At 38.3% G+C, this 18,235-nt stretch overlaps 1 protein-coding gene across 3 annotated transcripts in view; it reads right to left on the reverse strand.

Annotated features, from left to right (window-relative positions):
• Positions 1-17,081, reverse strand: part of INSIG2 (insulin induced gene 2) — a 151,296-nt gene extending 134,215 nt beyond the window's left edge. For all 3 annotated transcript variants that reach the window (XM_074215011.1, XM_074215009.1, XM_074215010.1), the window contains exons 1-2: positions 17,030-17,081; positions 10,626-10,961 (exon numbers count right to left, since the gene is read on the reverse strand). In XM_074215011.1, the coding sequence (XP_074071112.1) occupies positions 10,626-10,866 (241 nt within the window). In that variant the 5' untranslated portion in view covers positions 10,867-10,961; positions 17,030-17,081. The remainder of the gene's footprint in view (positions 1-10,625; positions 10,962-17,029) is intronic.
• Positions 17,082-18,235: the final 1,154 nt, after the last annotated feature.

Genomic DNA, 18,235 nt, shown 5'->3' on the forward strand with positions numbered 1-18,235 from the left:
AATTAGTACAATCATCTTGGAAAGCAATTTGAAATTGTACAAATAAAGTCAATAAGAAAAAATCCTACATATACACCAAAGTAGTTTTAGGAACACTTTTAGGAAAATTTTAGAAGCAGCTAGGAGGAACAGTGGATAGAACACTAGGTCTGGAATCAGGAAGAGTTGACTTCAAATTCAGCCTTAAGACACTTCTTAGCTTTGATTCCTTGGGCAAGTCACTTAACCTTTGCCAGCCTGAGTTTCCTGACAGAACCTGTCTTTTAACATTGTTATGAGGATTAAAACAAATAATATCTGTAAAATATTAAGCAAAGTGCCTGGTATAGAGGTGTTTAATAAATGTTTATTTTCTTCCTTCTTTCATTCTCCCTTCATTTTTTCCCCCCTTCTCTCATTTCATTTCTATTCTTTTCAAAGAAGCAAAGAATTGTAATCAAAATAGATGTTCACCAACTAAGGAATGGCTAAGCAAATTGTGATATATGATTATAATATAATATTACTGTGCTGTGAGAAATCTTGAATATAACAAAAATAGAAAAGCAGACGGGGGCAGAGCCAAGACTGAGACAAGAAGGGATCCAGTCTTAGGCGCTCTCTGATAAAACTTGAAACTAAGGACTCTAACTAAACTTTGGAGAGATAGCACCCACAGAGGGACCTAGAGAGGCAGTTCTCCTACTCAAGGTAACCTGGAAAAGAGCAGAAAGGCTCTGCTCTCCGGATCGGAGGGGCAGCCTGCCAGAGGGGTGGCCCACCAGAGCGAAAGAACTTCAGCCTCCCGGAGGCAGCCCCAGGGTGCTGGGAGCTGTGGCTCACAGCAGCGGGGGAGTCTTCTGAGCTGCACCCCGAGGAGCACCGGGCACAAAGTGGGGGAACAGCGGGGGACCTCTGTCAGAGGGAGCACATGGAGTCCAGCCCTCAGGGCACACAGCCAGCAGCTTGGTCTTTCTGCAGCCCAGACCTGGAAACAGAAGCTGGCAGAGCCAGTAAGCAGGAGCCCCCAGGGCATGAGCCCATTGAGCTGAGGGAGGGGAGTGAAGAGAGACTGCAGAGCTCTGTCCTCTGCCCCTGGAACAGGACTCTGGGGTTCTGACCACATTCAGATCCCGATCACAGTCTAGGCCTCCCCATAGAACAGCAGAGACCCCCCACCTCAGCCCCATGGCAGAGGGGGGCGCTTATGGTGATTCACAGACCAGGAGGGAGGACAGAGCCTCACACAGGGAGACCCTGGTGGGAGTGTCCCAAAAGCTCAGGAAGCACCCCCAAACCAGGCCCAGGCTGAGAAAATGAGCAAGCAGAGAAATAAGAGGAAGACCATTGAGAAATATTTTGCATATAAGCCCAAGAAGGATCAAAACACTGAGTCTGAAGATGAGGAAGTACAAGCTCCTGCATCTAAAGACTCCAAGAAAAACAGAAATTGGGCTCAGGCTATGACAGAGCTCAAAAAAGACTTTGAAAATCAAATGAGGGAGTTGGAAGAAAAACTGGGAAAAGAAAGGAGAGAGATGCAGGAAAAACATGAAAATGAAGTCAGCAGCTTAGTAAAGGAAATCCAAAAAAATGCTGAAGAAAATAGCATGCTAAAAACCAGCTTATGTCAAATGGATAAAACAGTTCAAAAAGTTAATGAGGAGAATACCTTAAAAAGCAAAATTGGCCAGATGGGAAAAGAGATAAGAAAACTCTCTGAGGAGAACAAATCCTTCAGACAAAGAATAGAATTCAGGGAGATTGATGAGTTTACCAGAAATCAGGAATCAATACTTCAAAACCAAAACAATAAAAAATTAGAAGAAAATGTGAAATATCTCATTGAAAAAACAACTGATATGGAAAACAGATTTAGGAAAGATAATTTAAAAATTATTAGAATACCTGAAAGTCATGATCAGGAAAAGAGCCTTGACATCATTTTCAAAGAATTACTACAGAAAAATTGCCCTGATATTCTAGAAGCAGAGGGCAAAATAGAAATGGAGAGAATCCACCGATTCCCACCCCTGCCCCAAGAAAGAGATCCCAAAAAAACCAACCCCTAGGAATACTATAGCCAAGTTCCAGAACTCCCAAGTCAAAGAGAAAATATTACAAGCAGCCAGAATATCATGGAGCTGCAGTCAGGATCACATAGGATCTTAGCAGCAACTACATTGGAAGCTCGTAGGGCTTGGAATACAATATACCAGAAGGCAAAAGAGCTTAGAATGCAGCCAAGAATGAACTACCCAGCAAGGCTGAATGTCCTCTTCCGGGGTAAAAGATGGACTTTCAATGAACCAGGGGAATTTCAAATGTTCCTTTTGGAATGGCCAGAGCTGAACAGAAGGTTTTGATCTGCAGATACAGGACTCAGGTGAAGCATAGAGATTGGAGGAGAAGGGGAAAATATGAGGGACTTAATGAGGATGAACTGCATGTATTCCTGCATAGAAAAATGACACTGATAATACTCAAATGAACCTTCTCAGTTAATAGAGCAGGTAGAGGGAGCTTTTATAGTTGAAGCACAGGAGAAAGCTGAATTCAAAGATAAAATATGGTGTAAAAATGGAGTCAATAGAAAAAAAGGGAAAGGTAATGGGAGAAAGAAAAAGGAGAGGGGGGAATAGTCCAAGATATTTCACATAAGATTTTTTTTATTACAATGAGCTATTGCAATGATATGAAGGGGGGAGGCAAGGGGGAATGAGGGAAACTTTGCTCTCATCAGAGGTGGCTAGGAGAGGAAACAGCAGATATACTCAATGGGGTACAGACATCTGGAGTAAGAAGGAGAGGGGGGGCAGGGGGAAGGGGTAGGGATGTGAATGATGGAGGAGAGGATGGACCATGTGGGGGAGAGTGGTCAGATATAACACATTTTCTTTTTTACTTCTTGCAAGGGGCTGGGATTGGAAGGCCTGCTCAGGACCATAGGGCCAGGTGGATTCTGGGCCTAAGGGGTGGTATGGGGGCTCAGCGCTTCGTGGCCCCAGGACCAGGGATCTGTCTGCTGCACCACTCAGCAACCCTACAGCAGAGTCATAGTGAAAGGAGAAAAAAATATATAGTACATGGTAGTGGAGAAATAAGAAAGGAGGGAGTTGCAAGCAGCAATGGCAACATGGGAAAAATATGGAAGCAACCTTTGTGATAGACTTACCATAAAGAATGCGATCCACCCATGACAGAGTTGTTGGTGTTGGAACAAAGACTGAAGCACATTTTTTATTACTATTATTTGGGGGAGGGTGCAGGGCAAATGGGGCTGGTTGGCCTGCCTGGGGCCGCATAGCAGGGTAATCTTTGGGTGTGTGAGGCCGGATTTGGACCCGGGTGCTCCTGGCTCAAGGGCCAATGTTCTGTCCACCACCCAGCCACCCCTACTATTATTACTATTTTATTTTATTTTGGGTCTTTTTTTTTCCTCTTTTTTTTTTCTTTTTGGTTTTTGCAGGGCAGTGGGGATCGGGTGGCTTGCATGTCACACAGCTGGGTGACATAGGTCTATGGTGCTGGATGTGGGCTTGGGTGCTTGTGGCTCCAGAGCTGGTGCTTCATCCATTGCACCACCTGGCCATACCTACAATTATTACTATAATTTTTTTTATTTTAATTTTTTTCACTCCCCTTTACTTTATTGCCCAAGCAAGTCTATACAAGTCTATATCCATGGGGGGAGGGGTATTTTGTTTACTCTTAAACAAGAATATTTTATTAATGTAAAAACAATTTGTACAAAATGATAATTAAAAAAATTAAATTAAATTAAAAAAAGAAAGAAAAGCAAGGAAAGGATGAGTTGAAGAGTCATAAAATGAAGCAGAGCTAAGAAAACAATACACATCATGACTACAACAATGTTAAAGGAAAGAATCATCATATGATTTCTCTGTCATCACATTCAACTGAGATCAATGTATAACATGGAACCAATGCAAACACTAACAGAATGCCTTCTGTGGGTGGGGGGTAAGAATGGTGGAAAAATGTAAAACTCAAAATAAGTAAAATCTTTAAGGGAAAAAAAGAATCATCACCAAATAATGAAGTGAACTAAAATAATCCAGGGAAAGCTACAAAATTACAGAAAATAAATATGACCCCTAAGAAGAGATTTGAGAAGATACCTCCCCCATTCTTTTGAAGAGGTGGAAAGTCGACATGTATGAAACATTGCATATATTTTCATACTTTTTGGATGTTTCTCCATTGTGCTGATTTTTTTCCATTCCTTCCCCCCACCACCACTTTAAAAACCAAAGATATCAATTAAGATTTATTTTTTAAAAAGATTTTCCTCATCATCTTGTTTTTGCTATCTTTTCTTCCACAACTCCTCATCATCTTGTTTTTGCTATCTTTTCTTCCACAACTAACTACCTTCAGTAATGACATTCAGCAAATGACAGTCATTTTAATACAACAGAACTTTATTAAACACCCAAGTGCATATTGTACTACAGCCTATGGTTTCAAAGACACAAAGGAAATAGTTTGTATTTAAGTAGTTTATATTCTACTGAAAATTAGCATATACAGATGAATAAAAATCAAAGAGAAAGAAAACATCAAGAACTGGGGAAAGAGGGCAGATGTTAAAGAAAATGTAGCATCATATCAAGCCTTGAATGAAAACAAAGTTTTATTAGACAAAACTAAGTAATGCATTGACAGCTTCTGCAAATATAAGGGATATCAAGATAAGGAAACTACTCATAGCTAGTCTGAAATAAAATGTATTGTTTGTAATGAAGTACTAGTCCAATGATGTCCCTCGTCTACTCAATAACTTCTGGTGGCTCCCTACTGACAACTCTAGGTCTAAACATTATTACATCTTTATTTCTTCATTCTTTTTGATTTCTAGTTTTTGTGTAACAAGCCCAGAAGTATATTAGTATAACTTACAAAAATAGAAGTGGACAATCAAAGATAATTAGATACCTCTGTTCAAATTAGTTGTTAATGCTGTTTTTAAACAGGGGAAGGACTTAAGTCAGATCAGTGTGAAAAGAAAGGCCCTCTATATGGAAAGGGGAGAAATTTATGACCAAAAAGAAATGAGTACATTATAAATAGCAAAATGGATAATTTTGACTATATTAAATTTAAAAAGATTTTGCACCAATGCTGCCAAGATTGGAAGGAAAGAAAAAAAGAAAGCTGGGAAACAATTTTCACAGTAGGGTTTCATTTCTAAAATATATAGAGAGAGTGGGGCAGCTAAGTGGCATAGTGGATAAAGCACCGGCCTTGGAGTCAGGAGTACCTGGGTTCAAATCCGGTCTCAGACACTTAATAATTACCTAGCTGTGTGGCCTTGGGCAAGCCACTTAACCCCATTTGCCTTGCAAAAACCTAAAAAAATAAATAAATAAAATATATAGAGAACTGAATGAAATTTAAAAGATTACAAGTCATTCCCTTAATTGATAAACAGTAATGGTCAAAGGATATGAACAGGCAGTTTTCAATGAAGAAATTAAAACTATATATAATCATATAAAAAATGCTCCAAACCATTACTGATTTGAGAAATGCAAATTAGGGGTGGCTAGGTGACTGCAGTGGATAAAGCACGGGCCCTGGCATCAGGAGTACCTGAGTTCAGATCTGACCTCAGACACTTAATCATTACCTAGCTGTGTGGCCTTGGGCAAACCACTTAAACCCATTTGCCTTGCAAAAACCTTAAAAAAGAGAGAGGAGAAATGCAAATTAAAACAACTATGAAGTACTACCTCACTCCTATCAGATTGGCAAAGATGACAAAAAGGGAAAAGGATCAGCATTGGAGAGGTTGTGGGAGGATTGGGACATTAAAGCAGTGTTGGTGAAGTTGTGAACTAATCCAGTCATTCTGGAGAATATGGAACTCTGTCCAAAGAGCAATAAAACTGATCATACCCTTTGACCCAGCAATACCAATACTAGGTCAATATCCAGAAGGAATCATAAAAATTAGGAAGTCTCACATGTTCCAAAATATTTGAAGCAGATCTTTTTGTAGTGGCAAAGAATTGGAAATTGTAGGAATGCCCATCCACTGGAGAATGGCTAAACAATTTTATGGTATATGAATGTTATGGAGTATTATTGTTCTAGAAGAAACCCAGAATGGTCAGACTCTAGAGAAGCATGGAAAGAATTACACGAACTGATACTGAGGGAAGAGAGTAGAACCAAGAGAACATTACACATTAACCAACACTGTGAACTGATCAACTAAGACGGATGCAATTCTTCTCAGCAGGTGAGAGATCTAGGACAACCTTGGGAGACCTATTACGGACAACATCATACACATTCAAAATTAAAAAAAAACCAGACTAAAAAAAACACGGAATATGAATGAACACTAGGTTCATTTTTTAAAAATTTCTTATTCTTTTCCTTCCTATCCCATAATGATTTTCTTTCTTTCCCCTTAGTCCTAATTCCTCATGTACAAAATAATTAATATGTAAACAGTTATGTTAAGCACAAATGTACACATACAACATTCACTAGACTGTTTGATGCTATGGGGAGGGGGTGGGAAGGGAGGGTTGAAGAAATTTTGTAATATAAATATGCAAATGGATGATGAATGTTGAAAAAATTTCATTACAAGCAATTAGAAAAATAAAATAAAATACCAATCTTTAAAAAAAAAGGTCCTCTCTACTTTAGGCCTTTGTTCCTGAGAGCTTATGCATTATAATCACATCAATAAATTTAATTGGCATTAAAAAGAAAAAAAAGAGGGAAAAGATGAAAAAATAGTCTCAACTATAATTGACTTAGATTTTTCAACTCTGAAATTTTCATCTTTATTTCCTAAAGAACTAACCCAAAATAATGTGTGATAGTTAACTAGAGGAAGGAGAGCGAAAAAGGCCAGAGTAGCAGAAAATAGTATAGTCAAGCTCTCAATTGAGAACATACTCCAGATATAATACTGTAGAGGAAATTCAAGAAAAAGTCAGTGGGTCATTTTCCTAGGGAGACACCCAGAGAAGTCTAGAGATATTGAGGACTGGGTTCAAATGGAAGAACTAGGTAGGGCCTTGGTTATAGTCTGAGTGAAAGGACAAGAGGGGAGTCTCATACCCAAACTTAGGTTCAATGATAGAAACAAGTGTTATCTGGCAATTTTGTTGCCTACTACTCACTCAGTTTCAGATCAGAGATCTAGAGCAGAATGAGTAAAGTTCTGGAGTCCAGTTAAGAGAGCATAAGAAGGTGCTGGGCAGTATGCTGAGAAAGAGAAAGTTCAAAGGCAAGCAGCAGTGGAAGCTCAGATCCCAGAAGGAAAGCAGTATCTCAGTTCAAGTTTCTAACCTAGTCTGAAGCCTGAAGGAATGACTAGGTAGCAATCCCAGATCAAAGCCTAAAGTTCTCTCATTCTGAACCAGAAGAAGGGTCAGATGACACTTCAATCTGACTTTTATATAAACTTGTCAAAGGAAGGAAGAATATATTCATACATATCGTTTGTACATAAAAATACAATTCATTCAAAAAGGAAATAGGAGAGAAAAGAAAGAAGGGAGGGAAATAAAAGAGAGGGCAGGTTATAGAAGGAATTAATCCCTAAGCAAAGAAAAACTCTAAGGGCATAAAAAAATATTTATAGCTCTTTTCTAAGGTCACAAAGTAGAATCAGAGAAGTGTTCAGAAATTGAAAATCAGATGAATAAATTATGATATACAAATGTTTGCATTGTTACAAATACAAAAAATTAAAAATGCATTGCTAGAAATGATGAGAAGGACAGTTTCAGAAAAACTTGGAAAAGATTTCTTTGAATGATAAAGAGCAAAGTGAACAGAATCAGGAGAACTAGTACACAGTAAAGATCAATTCTGAAAAACTATAGGAATTCTGATCAGTGTTTTGATGAATGATGATTTATCATACCTCCACAGAGAGAGGTGAAGGACTAAGAATGGAGAATGAGACATATGTTTTAGATACTACCAATGCAGAAATTTGTTTTGTCTAATAATATATGTTTATAACAGGGACTATTCTTTTGTTCTCAACCAGGTAGGGAAAGATGAAACAAATAGGAAAGATGACAGACTTATACTCATTGGAAGAAATGTATATATAAATATGCCATAAGTTAATAATGTCATATAAATGTATATATATTTTTAAAGGAAAAAAAGAATTCATGGGAATCTAAATTTCCTAATTCTATTCTCCTTCTTTATCCCAGACATTTTCTAGAATTGCAATACCCTTCCCAGTGTGAAGTTGTCAACTGGGCATGTAAGAGAGTAGACAAGGGGAAAAAAATTACAAAATGAACGAAAGGCAATGGTCACATTTAAGCTTTTATTTTCAGAATTTATATACACAGAGTGAAATAAGAGCTAATAGTAATACTAGCTAACATTTATACAGCATTTTAAGGTTGCAAAACTCTTTATATATATATACACACATACATTACCTCATTTGACTATCATAACAACTGTGATTATAATTTAATTTTATACATAGGGAAACTGAGGCTTAGAAAGGTTATGGGATCTGTTGAGGGTCACACTGTTTGAGTCACAGACTTTCCTAACTACAAATCCAGCATTCTTGCCACTATACCACAATACCCTCAAATAAGTAGACCCTAGAAAACAATGTAAATAATAATGATGATGATGATGATGATGTAAAGTGAAAACATTTTTTAAATGATTTTTAAATTAAAATGACCAAACAGTCCCAGAGAAGACATGAAAAAGTACACCTCCCTCCTTTCTCTATAAAAGCAGAGGTATATGGGTGTGGAATACTGCATAGACTAGGGACATGTTTGATATGCTGGTTACTTTGTTGTATTATTTTTTTCTTACTCTTTATGACCAGGGATTAGTATATCTCCTTAGAGGGGGGAGAGAAAGGAGAGATAGATTGGAAAATAAAGATGATTTTTAAAAATATCGATTTTTGAAATATTTTTTTTCAGGTTTAAGACTTAAGTATCTTTGTCACAAGAGAAAATAAAAACAAAAACAAAAGACTAGAGAGCCAGTGCTTCCTCAGCTCACTGGTCCAATTTCTTCATAGGGTTCATTGGAAACTGAATGTTGCAATCAGATATGGTTGATAAGTCAGTTTGTTCAGCTTAACTATTTCTCTTTGTTAGAAGGAAAAATTTCATTTAGGGATGGGAGGAAGTATTAGGAAATGACTATAAATAAGAAAATAAAAGTATCAATAATTTATTTTCAAAAGTTGCAATGGACAAATGCTCCTTTGCCTACTGGTCAAGTTTGACCCCAGATCTGTGTAGGGCAAAAGTAGTGAATATTTGTTCACTCCTTCCCTTTCCAAAGCACAAGCAGAAGCAAACAACTGGCTGGTCCTTTAATTTAAATCTTGATCTATCCTGAAAAGAACAAAGCAACCAAAGTTGTCAACAAATGCTTCTCTGGGTCTAAGTCACTACTAGAAAAACAGAAACAAATTAGATTGGAATTCAATCTGTTGCCTCAATGAGTTAGGCCCAAAATTTAGAATTCTAAATTTAAGAAATGTCTAAGTAGCAATCAGAAATATGAACATATAAGTAGGGGCTACACAGATACCACCACAGCATTAACAGCCACTGAGCCTAAGGGGGGCGGGGGGAGATATCAGACAGCAACTTAGAGAAAATATAGACACACACACACACACACACACACACACACACACACACACACACACATTAGAGACTTGTTCTAACACTGCCTTGGTTCTACAGCAACTATATCCTTTGGAATAGCATTCAAGAGAGCTTCACTTTAGAATAAATTTTGTAATGCACCAGAATTTTGCCAGCATATTGTTCCTGAGATCTATGCAACAAGTCTGTGATATGGTAGATGCTACTTATGAGATATTTCTGGTACTTTTTAATAAATGAGTTTCCTTGGATAAAATACAAGTTTCCATGGTATATTCAAAGATTTCAATTTTACATATTATCAAGAATATTTAAAGAGACATATTAAAATAGTCTGACAATTTTCTGCAAAATTTCCTTCTACTAGAATAATAAAAGGTATGATTCAAACAGAATCTTCAATAATTCAAAAAAGGTTAAATTAAAAGCCTAAAACCTATTCTTTAACAAAACTCAACCTCAAATAAGCTGATGTTAAAGAAGTCAATTAGTAAAGATAGTCATCTTTTACATGAATTCTTTCATGTTGCCCAACTCTGTAGCCTTACTTAATCAAGTATTTATTACTTTTAAGCTATACTAATTCCAACATTATTAAAAACAATATGCCTGGAGTGGAAAAACTTCACAATATAATACAACTCAGTTTCAAATGTAAACAAAACTTTTCCATTTATTTTAAAAATCACAATATCTTGCTTTATTTCAAAAGCAAGGCCATATTAGCATAAGCACAAAACTAATCAAAAAAATTAAATAACAACATGAATCTTCAAAATAAACAACCCTCAAGAGCTAGATGTCACAATATCCATTTTAAAGGAAAAATCAAACTGAAAGCTTAAATTACATAGAGCATTATGAGAAGTGACATCAAATCTAAATTAAAGGGAAAATGGTTATCTGTTCAAAGTACATCATTCTCATTTATCTTAATTTCATGGCAAGCATTAAAAGGTAACTTCTACCTACCTGAAGCTGTGCCACAGCATGGTGGTACCCACCATGCTGAAGAAAAGATGCTTGCAATCACATCAGGTGGAAAGAGTGTGACATTTCTCTGAATCTGAAGTAGATTTAATACTAATGCAAGGAACACTCCAATCAAAAACAAAACTATTCCACGAATCACCAAGTTCATACTCCGACTAGTTACAGAAGCAATGTAAGGCCCACACTTTGGAGGCACAGATGATGTCTCTCGCTCTGCCATGGTTTCATAAGTTCAATAACTTCAAACAATCACAGTAGTCAAAAGACTCTTCATCAGTACTTAATCTCATTTTAAATTAGAATCTACCAAAAGTCCTGCCAAAGAAAAAAAAGATAAAGGTGTAAAATCAGCATGAATTTGTTCAACTTTTTTACTAAATTTAAAATAATTCCTGAAAAAAAGTTACTTTTTAAAAGATATAAGGTAAATGATAATAAAAAATGATTATTCAGTTCTTTCAGTGTTGTCCAACTCTTTCTGATTCCATTAGGGGTTTCTTGGCAGAGATACTAAAGTAGTTAACTATTTCCTTCTCCAGATAATTTTATTGTTGAAGATCTGAGGCAAAAAAAAAATGACTTGTCTAGGTTAATTAACAGAGCTAATAAGTATATGAGGTCACATTTGAACTCAGGAAGATGAGTCTTCCTGATTCCTGGCTCGGCATTCTATCCAGTGCACCACCTAGTTGGCTAAAATGAAATTTAACTTAAAAAAAAATTAAATAGTCATAACCAGATTTATTTATTAGGAAAAAATGAGAAAATTATAACATTGGAGAATATGATAAAGGGTTAGAAACAACAGTGAAGGAAAATAAATATGTTGAACTTCTACTAGAGTATAAGTTCCTTTGAGCCAGAGTCTATCATTTCTAATTCTTTTGGTAAGCTGTGAGAAGTTAGTACATTCTAAGAATAAACTGTCTTTTACTTCCTTCCTTAGAAGGAAGAAACTTTTTTCTAGCAAAAGAAAAAGGTCTGTATTCAAATTACACCATGTGATTTTCTGTTGTAATTAATATGATTTGGAAACACAATGAATTCTGTAAAGTACAGGCTAACCTTAGTCACCAATACATACAGGACCTCATCAGCATGGAAGCTAACAGATGAGGATCGTAAAGAGACTATGGTCCAAGGATGTCAGTTTTTCCATTTATAAAAGAATAAAACCTTTTCATTCAATCATTTTCTCTTCATGTCAAATGTGTAAATAACTAAAATACATAAGCAAATAAATAATACCTGAAATTATAGAAAATTATTAATGCTTAATTTTATCCTCTTCAACCCTAAAGAAATCCTCAGATTAGTCAGATTTTAATTCCCCTTAAAAATCCAAATTCAATGGGCTGGCTAGGTGGCATAGTGGATAAAGCACCGGCCTTGGAGTCAGGAGTACCTGGGTTCAAATCCGGTCTCAGACACTTAATAATTACCTAGCTGTGTGGCCTTGGGCAAGCCACTTAACCCCATTTGCCTTGCAAAAAACCTAAAAAAAAAATCTAAATTCAAATGAAAATCTATGTTTATATATTTAAGAAAGGAAATATCTAAATCAAATCATAAAGTGCTTTCCCTCATTCTTTTCATTCACGTTTATCAATGATTAGAGGTGATTTTGTGGGGGAAATTGAAGCACGTCCAAGACATTTTAGAGTGGTATCAATCAATAAAAGAAAACAAAATGTGCATATTATAGATTAACGTATAATAAAGGTCTTTTCAACAGTAGCAAGTAACAGGTTGCTTTTTTTTCACCAGTTTTCTAGAACAAACCTAATGGACTAACTTTCAAATATAATCCAAACAGCTGTCTGAGAAGCTTCTGAAGAAATCACATAGCATTTTCTTATAGAATGATATAATTACCTTTTAAAGAATATTATCAACATGGCTACATGCAGCACTTCCAAGTTATAATACTGCCTTTCTTGATTTTGGAAAAAATACAGTACATGAGTTTTATGAAGGGTATAGGCATGCAAGCAAGACAATACCTGGTCCCAACTTATGAATAGAAGTGTTCTAAAAATTAATGCCTATGTTAGCAGTTTGGATGTCTGATTATATTTTCCTATAGAAATGTTATATATCATATATATACATATATATATATATGAGATAATAAATATATATCTATATGGCTAGGTAGTTATACCAGCAGTTAATCCATACTTTTGTACAGCTCAAACTAGACATAAACCAGATCATGTTTGATGAATAATGATGGACCTGGGGGCAGCTAGGTAAGGCAGTGGACAGAGCACCGGCCCTGGAGTCAGGAGGACCTGGATTCAAATTTGGCCTCTAAAACTTAATAACTACCTAGCTGTGTGACCTTGGGCAAGTCACTTAACCCCACTGCCTCAAATAAATAAAATAATAATAAAAGATGCACTTAGAAGCAGGAGAAGCTGAATTCAAATACTGCTCTGACACTTTGCAGCAAGCAAAGAGAACAGGCTAAGTAATTTCATTTTTCAGAGTTTCCTTTTCTCATTCATAAAATGGGAAATGAGGGCAACTTAAAAGCATTTTGTGAACTGTACAGAACCATATAAATGTTATTATCATTATTTGGAAAAATTATTTCATGAGGAAATGTGCTTCCCTCAAACTAGAGATGCCAGGAATGAAACCTCAGTTGGCCCAGCAGTGAGATGGGACAGGAGTTGGAGCCATTCTCTGTTAGAAGATCCAGGGAGAACTCTAGGACTGACTAAACAAGTACTAAAACATACATGTTTATGATATGTAAAATATTCATTAAGGTGGGAATTGTCTCCACGGAGCAGAATTTATTTTAACCATTTGTTTTATAGTTGCTCCAAATAAGTTAGTTGCCAAAAGCACTAGATATAATAATCTCAACTATACATTGCCACAGCATGGACCCCAAAATACCATATTAATTTGAATATAGTCCATATTCAATATTGTGCTCCTAAAATGAAATCTTTTGAAAAGGAAAAAAATAAATGTATACTGAAAAATAACAGTAATTATAAACTACATTCGAGTTTTATTCTTTCCTGATTCAAGGAGAAAACTAACCTATTTTCAAACTAATATAATTGATGGATAGATTTGTATGTATGATTGGATGTGTATATGCAAGTTTCATAGTTTAAGGTTGAAAAAAATTTGCGGATATAACTTTATATTTAGATTACTACAAGTACCCTCTAACTTTGAGTGGCTACCACGAAGTTTTTTGCTCTCTGCACTAAAGGGCTAAGAGAAACTCAAAATAATCTAAATCATTGATTTTCTATATGCATCTCTAAAAATGGAAACAAATGTTTTATGTTTGGCAATTCTAAGAAATTGACAGAATATAAACTAAAGTTTTAAAGTTATTTCAAGCTTGATGGCAGCAAAGTATTGTGGAAAGAGTTCTATCCACAGGGCATCGGCATACCAGCTTCACCACTGTGACCTTGGGGAACCTAAACAAAGGACATGGACTGGACAATCTCTAAGGTCTTTCAGTTCTAAATCTATGATCTTGTAGTCATCAGTTAGATGTTCTTAACCCCTTGTGTATCATGGAACCCCTTTGGCAAAATGATGAAATCTCTGGGCTTCTTCTCAGAGTAACATAGCTTAATGCATAAAGGCAATTATACTGAAATACAGTTATCACAAGTTCATGAAACCCACATTAAGAACTTTTAGAGCCTTATTACCTCTTAGCAACTTCCTAAATTGTTTACTTATGCTTTTCTACTGCTACTATTTATATAAGACTTATCTGCTGTATTTATATAATTCATTTAAATAACCTTTATAACCGACAAAATCCATTTGCTTCATGTAATAGCTTGAAAAAGGTCAGGGAAACTATATGAGACCATCTCTCTGAGTAGCAAAATAAAGATTCTATAAAATTAATCAGAAGGTTATAATGATTTTAAAGATGGAAGGAAATTCTTATGCATCTAACCCCAACTTGCTCATGTTAGAGATAAGGAAACTGAAGCCATGAAGTCAAACTTTGTAAAGAGAAAAACAAAACAAAAATCTGCTACACAGCCAAAGAATGTACCATCAAGCCTGGCCAACAACCTCAAAAACAAACTCTGTTGGTCACTAAGGAGATTGGGTAAAAGAATTTAGGTGGATCAAATGCTAATCCACCAACAGTATTAAGAAAGAAATGAAAATGAAAAAGAAAAAAGATTACAAAGGAAGGAAGGAAGGAAGGAGAAGAGAGAAAGGAAGGAAGAAGAGAGAAAGGATGAAGAGAAAATACAAAGTGCATTTCTAGTTACTGATTGTGGATTAAGAGTAAGATTTCATATACAAATAGGTAATATATATGGAATAACAAATTGTGGTTCATAGAATCACAGAAATAAAGCTTGAAGGGTCAAGTGACCATTTCATCTAACCCCCCTGATTTTATATGAGGAAAGTAAGATTTGGAGTTAAGCAACCTGCAAAGGTCACACAGGTAGTAACTGTTCATGTCCTAGGTTCTGAGTTCTACTTCCAAAGAAGTCACTATAAATTGTAATTAATTTTGCAATCTATAGGATTGTACATCTAGAGCTTTTTCCCTACAAGTGGGGGAGAAATGAAATGACATTCCCAAGATTACCCAGGTAAATATAAGGATCACAGGTAGAATTTGAACCCTGAGCCTGACTCCAGATTCAGGATTCTTTCCATTGTTCCATACTATCTTCTGGACTTGATTAGTAAATCACTTAAAGGGGATGACTATAACAAAGAGATCAAACTTCCCTATGCTCTATGTTCAAATGATTACTGAAGACCCTATACTATGTGTATTTACTAAAAAGACCTGTATTCAGGGTTTTCTGACAGAGAAGCTAAAAATTAATGAAGTCAAATTACTACCTCACTTCTCTTTCATATGGTTAATCACAGCAATGCTTTCTTAATTAGGACTGTATTTATTACGAAAATAGTACTAACATTACCATTAAACTAATTCAGCAAGTCTGATGAACCAAGCAGGTTAACTCTTCCTAAATTAAAACAAATTCAATTCAGAAGGTACCTAAGCGGGATTAAAAACTTAAACTAAACACAATAAGGAAAAAGATATGAAACATAAAACTGGAAAAATAGCTTACTGTTGTCCACTCACATTAAAATCTACTGTCTCTCAGATGCAAATATACATAGTCAGAAACCAGTAAGACTTTCTCATTCCATTATTGTTTTTCAATGCCAAATGTCATCAACTTTTAAGAAAGGAGAGAAGAGAGAAACAGAAAATTCAAAGAGAACAACAACATTAACATGTAAGTATCTTTTCAAAAGACAACATTGCACCCTTTATGTTCGATGAAGATATCTACAAAAGCTACAGCTATCTTATTCTGGAAATCTCCCTCCTTTCAGACATGAGTCATGATCCAGACACTTTACTCTAGATATACTCTATAAACAACTCTGACAGGAAATGCTGCTGGAAAAAATGAAAAGAACGGGAGGAGTAAAAGTGAAGGGAAAGCAAATGAATTAATATCTGATTTTGCCCTTCTTTGATCCCTATCAGTCTCCTCTCAACTCTTTTTTTGCCCAATGGTTTATCACTCAAACCGAAGACTGAAATAATACTCTAATTACTCCGTGACCTAGTTCTCTCAATTAAAAAAGAAGAGAGAGAGAGAGAACATTTTCGTTTACAATTCTGAACTCATCCTTTCCCCAAATTTCAGTAGCTCTGGAATCTGCAAGAATGCACAGGGGAAGCCCTCCCCTACCCCCTCCCCTTTCTGGCAGGGTACACCTCAGAAACATTTCTTTAGAAAATAAGTAACCGCTTCGATTGTTTCACGGCTTCCTAAAGCTTTTTTTTTAGGAAAAACTACTATTTCCAGCACTAGGTTCCCACGCTCCAACAGTGGCAAACAACATAGTATCCCCCGAAGTCCGTCGTTCTCCACGGCTTGCCCCCGCGCCCAGGCACCAACACTGCTCAGGACCCAAAGCCGATGCCCCTGGGCCTCTGCGCCCGCCGGGCTGCCCATGCCCTTCCCTGGCACCCAGGCGGGTGGCCCCTGCTTCCGCGCGCTTCTGGAGCCTTCGGTCCCCGCACTGCCCATCCCGGGCACAGGCTGGCCCGGCGCATCAAGCTCCGCTGCCCGCCCCAGCCCCCACGGGCCCAAGCCAGCCTCCGGGGCTCGCAGCCCCCCGTCCCGCCTCCCCGCTCCTCTCCAGGCCCCTGCGAGCCGGACCCCGCGGCGCGGGGCTCTGCGCCGGGGCCTCCCACGAGCTGACGCGTCGCTAGGGGGTCCCGCGGCAAGGGGCGGCCCTCTCCTCAAGCCGGGCCCTTCCGCGCCCCGCGCCGCCGCCGCCGCCAGGGCATCCCCCACCCCTCCCCGCCCCCAATAACTCACCTCAGCTTCCGCCATCTTCCCCAGCCGGCCCCCCCCCACCCACCATCGCCACTACCAGCCGCCACTCCCACCCGCCGGGCTCCCCTGAGCTCCGCCCCCTTCTCCCTCGAGCGCCTGCGCAGCCGCGGAGACTCGGAGAAGAGCGGCTTCCGGCGGGCGGGCGGGCGCGCGCTAAGACTTGGAAGCCGAGGCTTATGAGTCCCAGCAGCGCACTTCCGGTCCCTGCGGAGCCGCCCCGCCGGGGTTCCGGGGACTGCTCGCCGTGGGCGGGCGGGAGGCGGACGTGCGCACGCACACGCTCGCGGGGCCGCGCCGAGGCCGACGTGGCCGCGGAGGCGGAGGCGGCGGCGGAGGCGTCTGTTCCCCAGGCAGGAGGACGGCCGCGGCGCTCACGCTCCCGTCCGCCGAGGTGTTGGAGCCCTACCCCCTCCCTTCATGGAGGCGGAAGAGAGCTGGACCATGTGAGGCCGCGTCCTGCGCCCCTTCAGTCAATCAAATAAGCAATCCACCTGCTGTTTACTGCCGGGGCAGCGTGAAGTGTGACCCCGGGCCTGGCAACCCCGAATTGTGTCGCTTCTTAAGTGTAAATGGGGAGAAGGAAATGGCAAACCACCCCCGAATCCCTGCAAGAAAACCCCTCAACTGAACACTCTGCATGCCCCCTGAGCTTCAGCGCCCCGGGAAATGGGCTTCTGCTGGGAAAGCCTTTATCCAAGACTTTTATCTTCTTGTTTGTTTTTTGCAAGTAACTTGCCCAAGATCACTCAACTAGTTAATTATTAATAATCCGAGGTCAAATTTGAATTCTGGTCCTCCTGACTAATTACTGAGGCACCCAGCTGATCCCTAGTTTGTTTGATTTTTTTAAGAGACTGCCTTGCACAAAGTTCAGTTTCTACCACCTTAGAACCATAAAAGTGAACAGGAAGGAACCAAAGATCTAGAAACCTGGGATCTAGAAATATAGGATCATTAGAATATTAGAGGCTGAAGCTGTTCTTGCGGTTAGCCAATGCCACGCCGTATTTGTTAGTGTGAATATTAAGTATACATCTATGTATATATGTATATTAAGTATATATTATATATAATAATAATATTAAAAGATCAAATGATTTGCCAAAGGTCAAGCAAGCTGTTGGTACATAACATAGCCTTGAGATAGCTGGTTTCCTGATTCCAGATGTTCTTTTCAGGCTGCCTCTC

Source organism: Macrotis lagotis, chromosome 1 (assembly GCF_037893015.1).
Source record: "Macrotis lagotis isolate mMagLag1 chromosome 1, bilby.v1.9.chrom.fasta, whole genome shotgun sequence".
In the NCBI taxonomy this organism is placed as follows: Eukaryota; Metazoa; Chordata; class Mammalia; order Peramelemorphia; family Peramelidae; genus Macrotis; species Macrotis lagotis.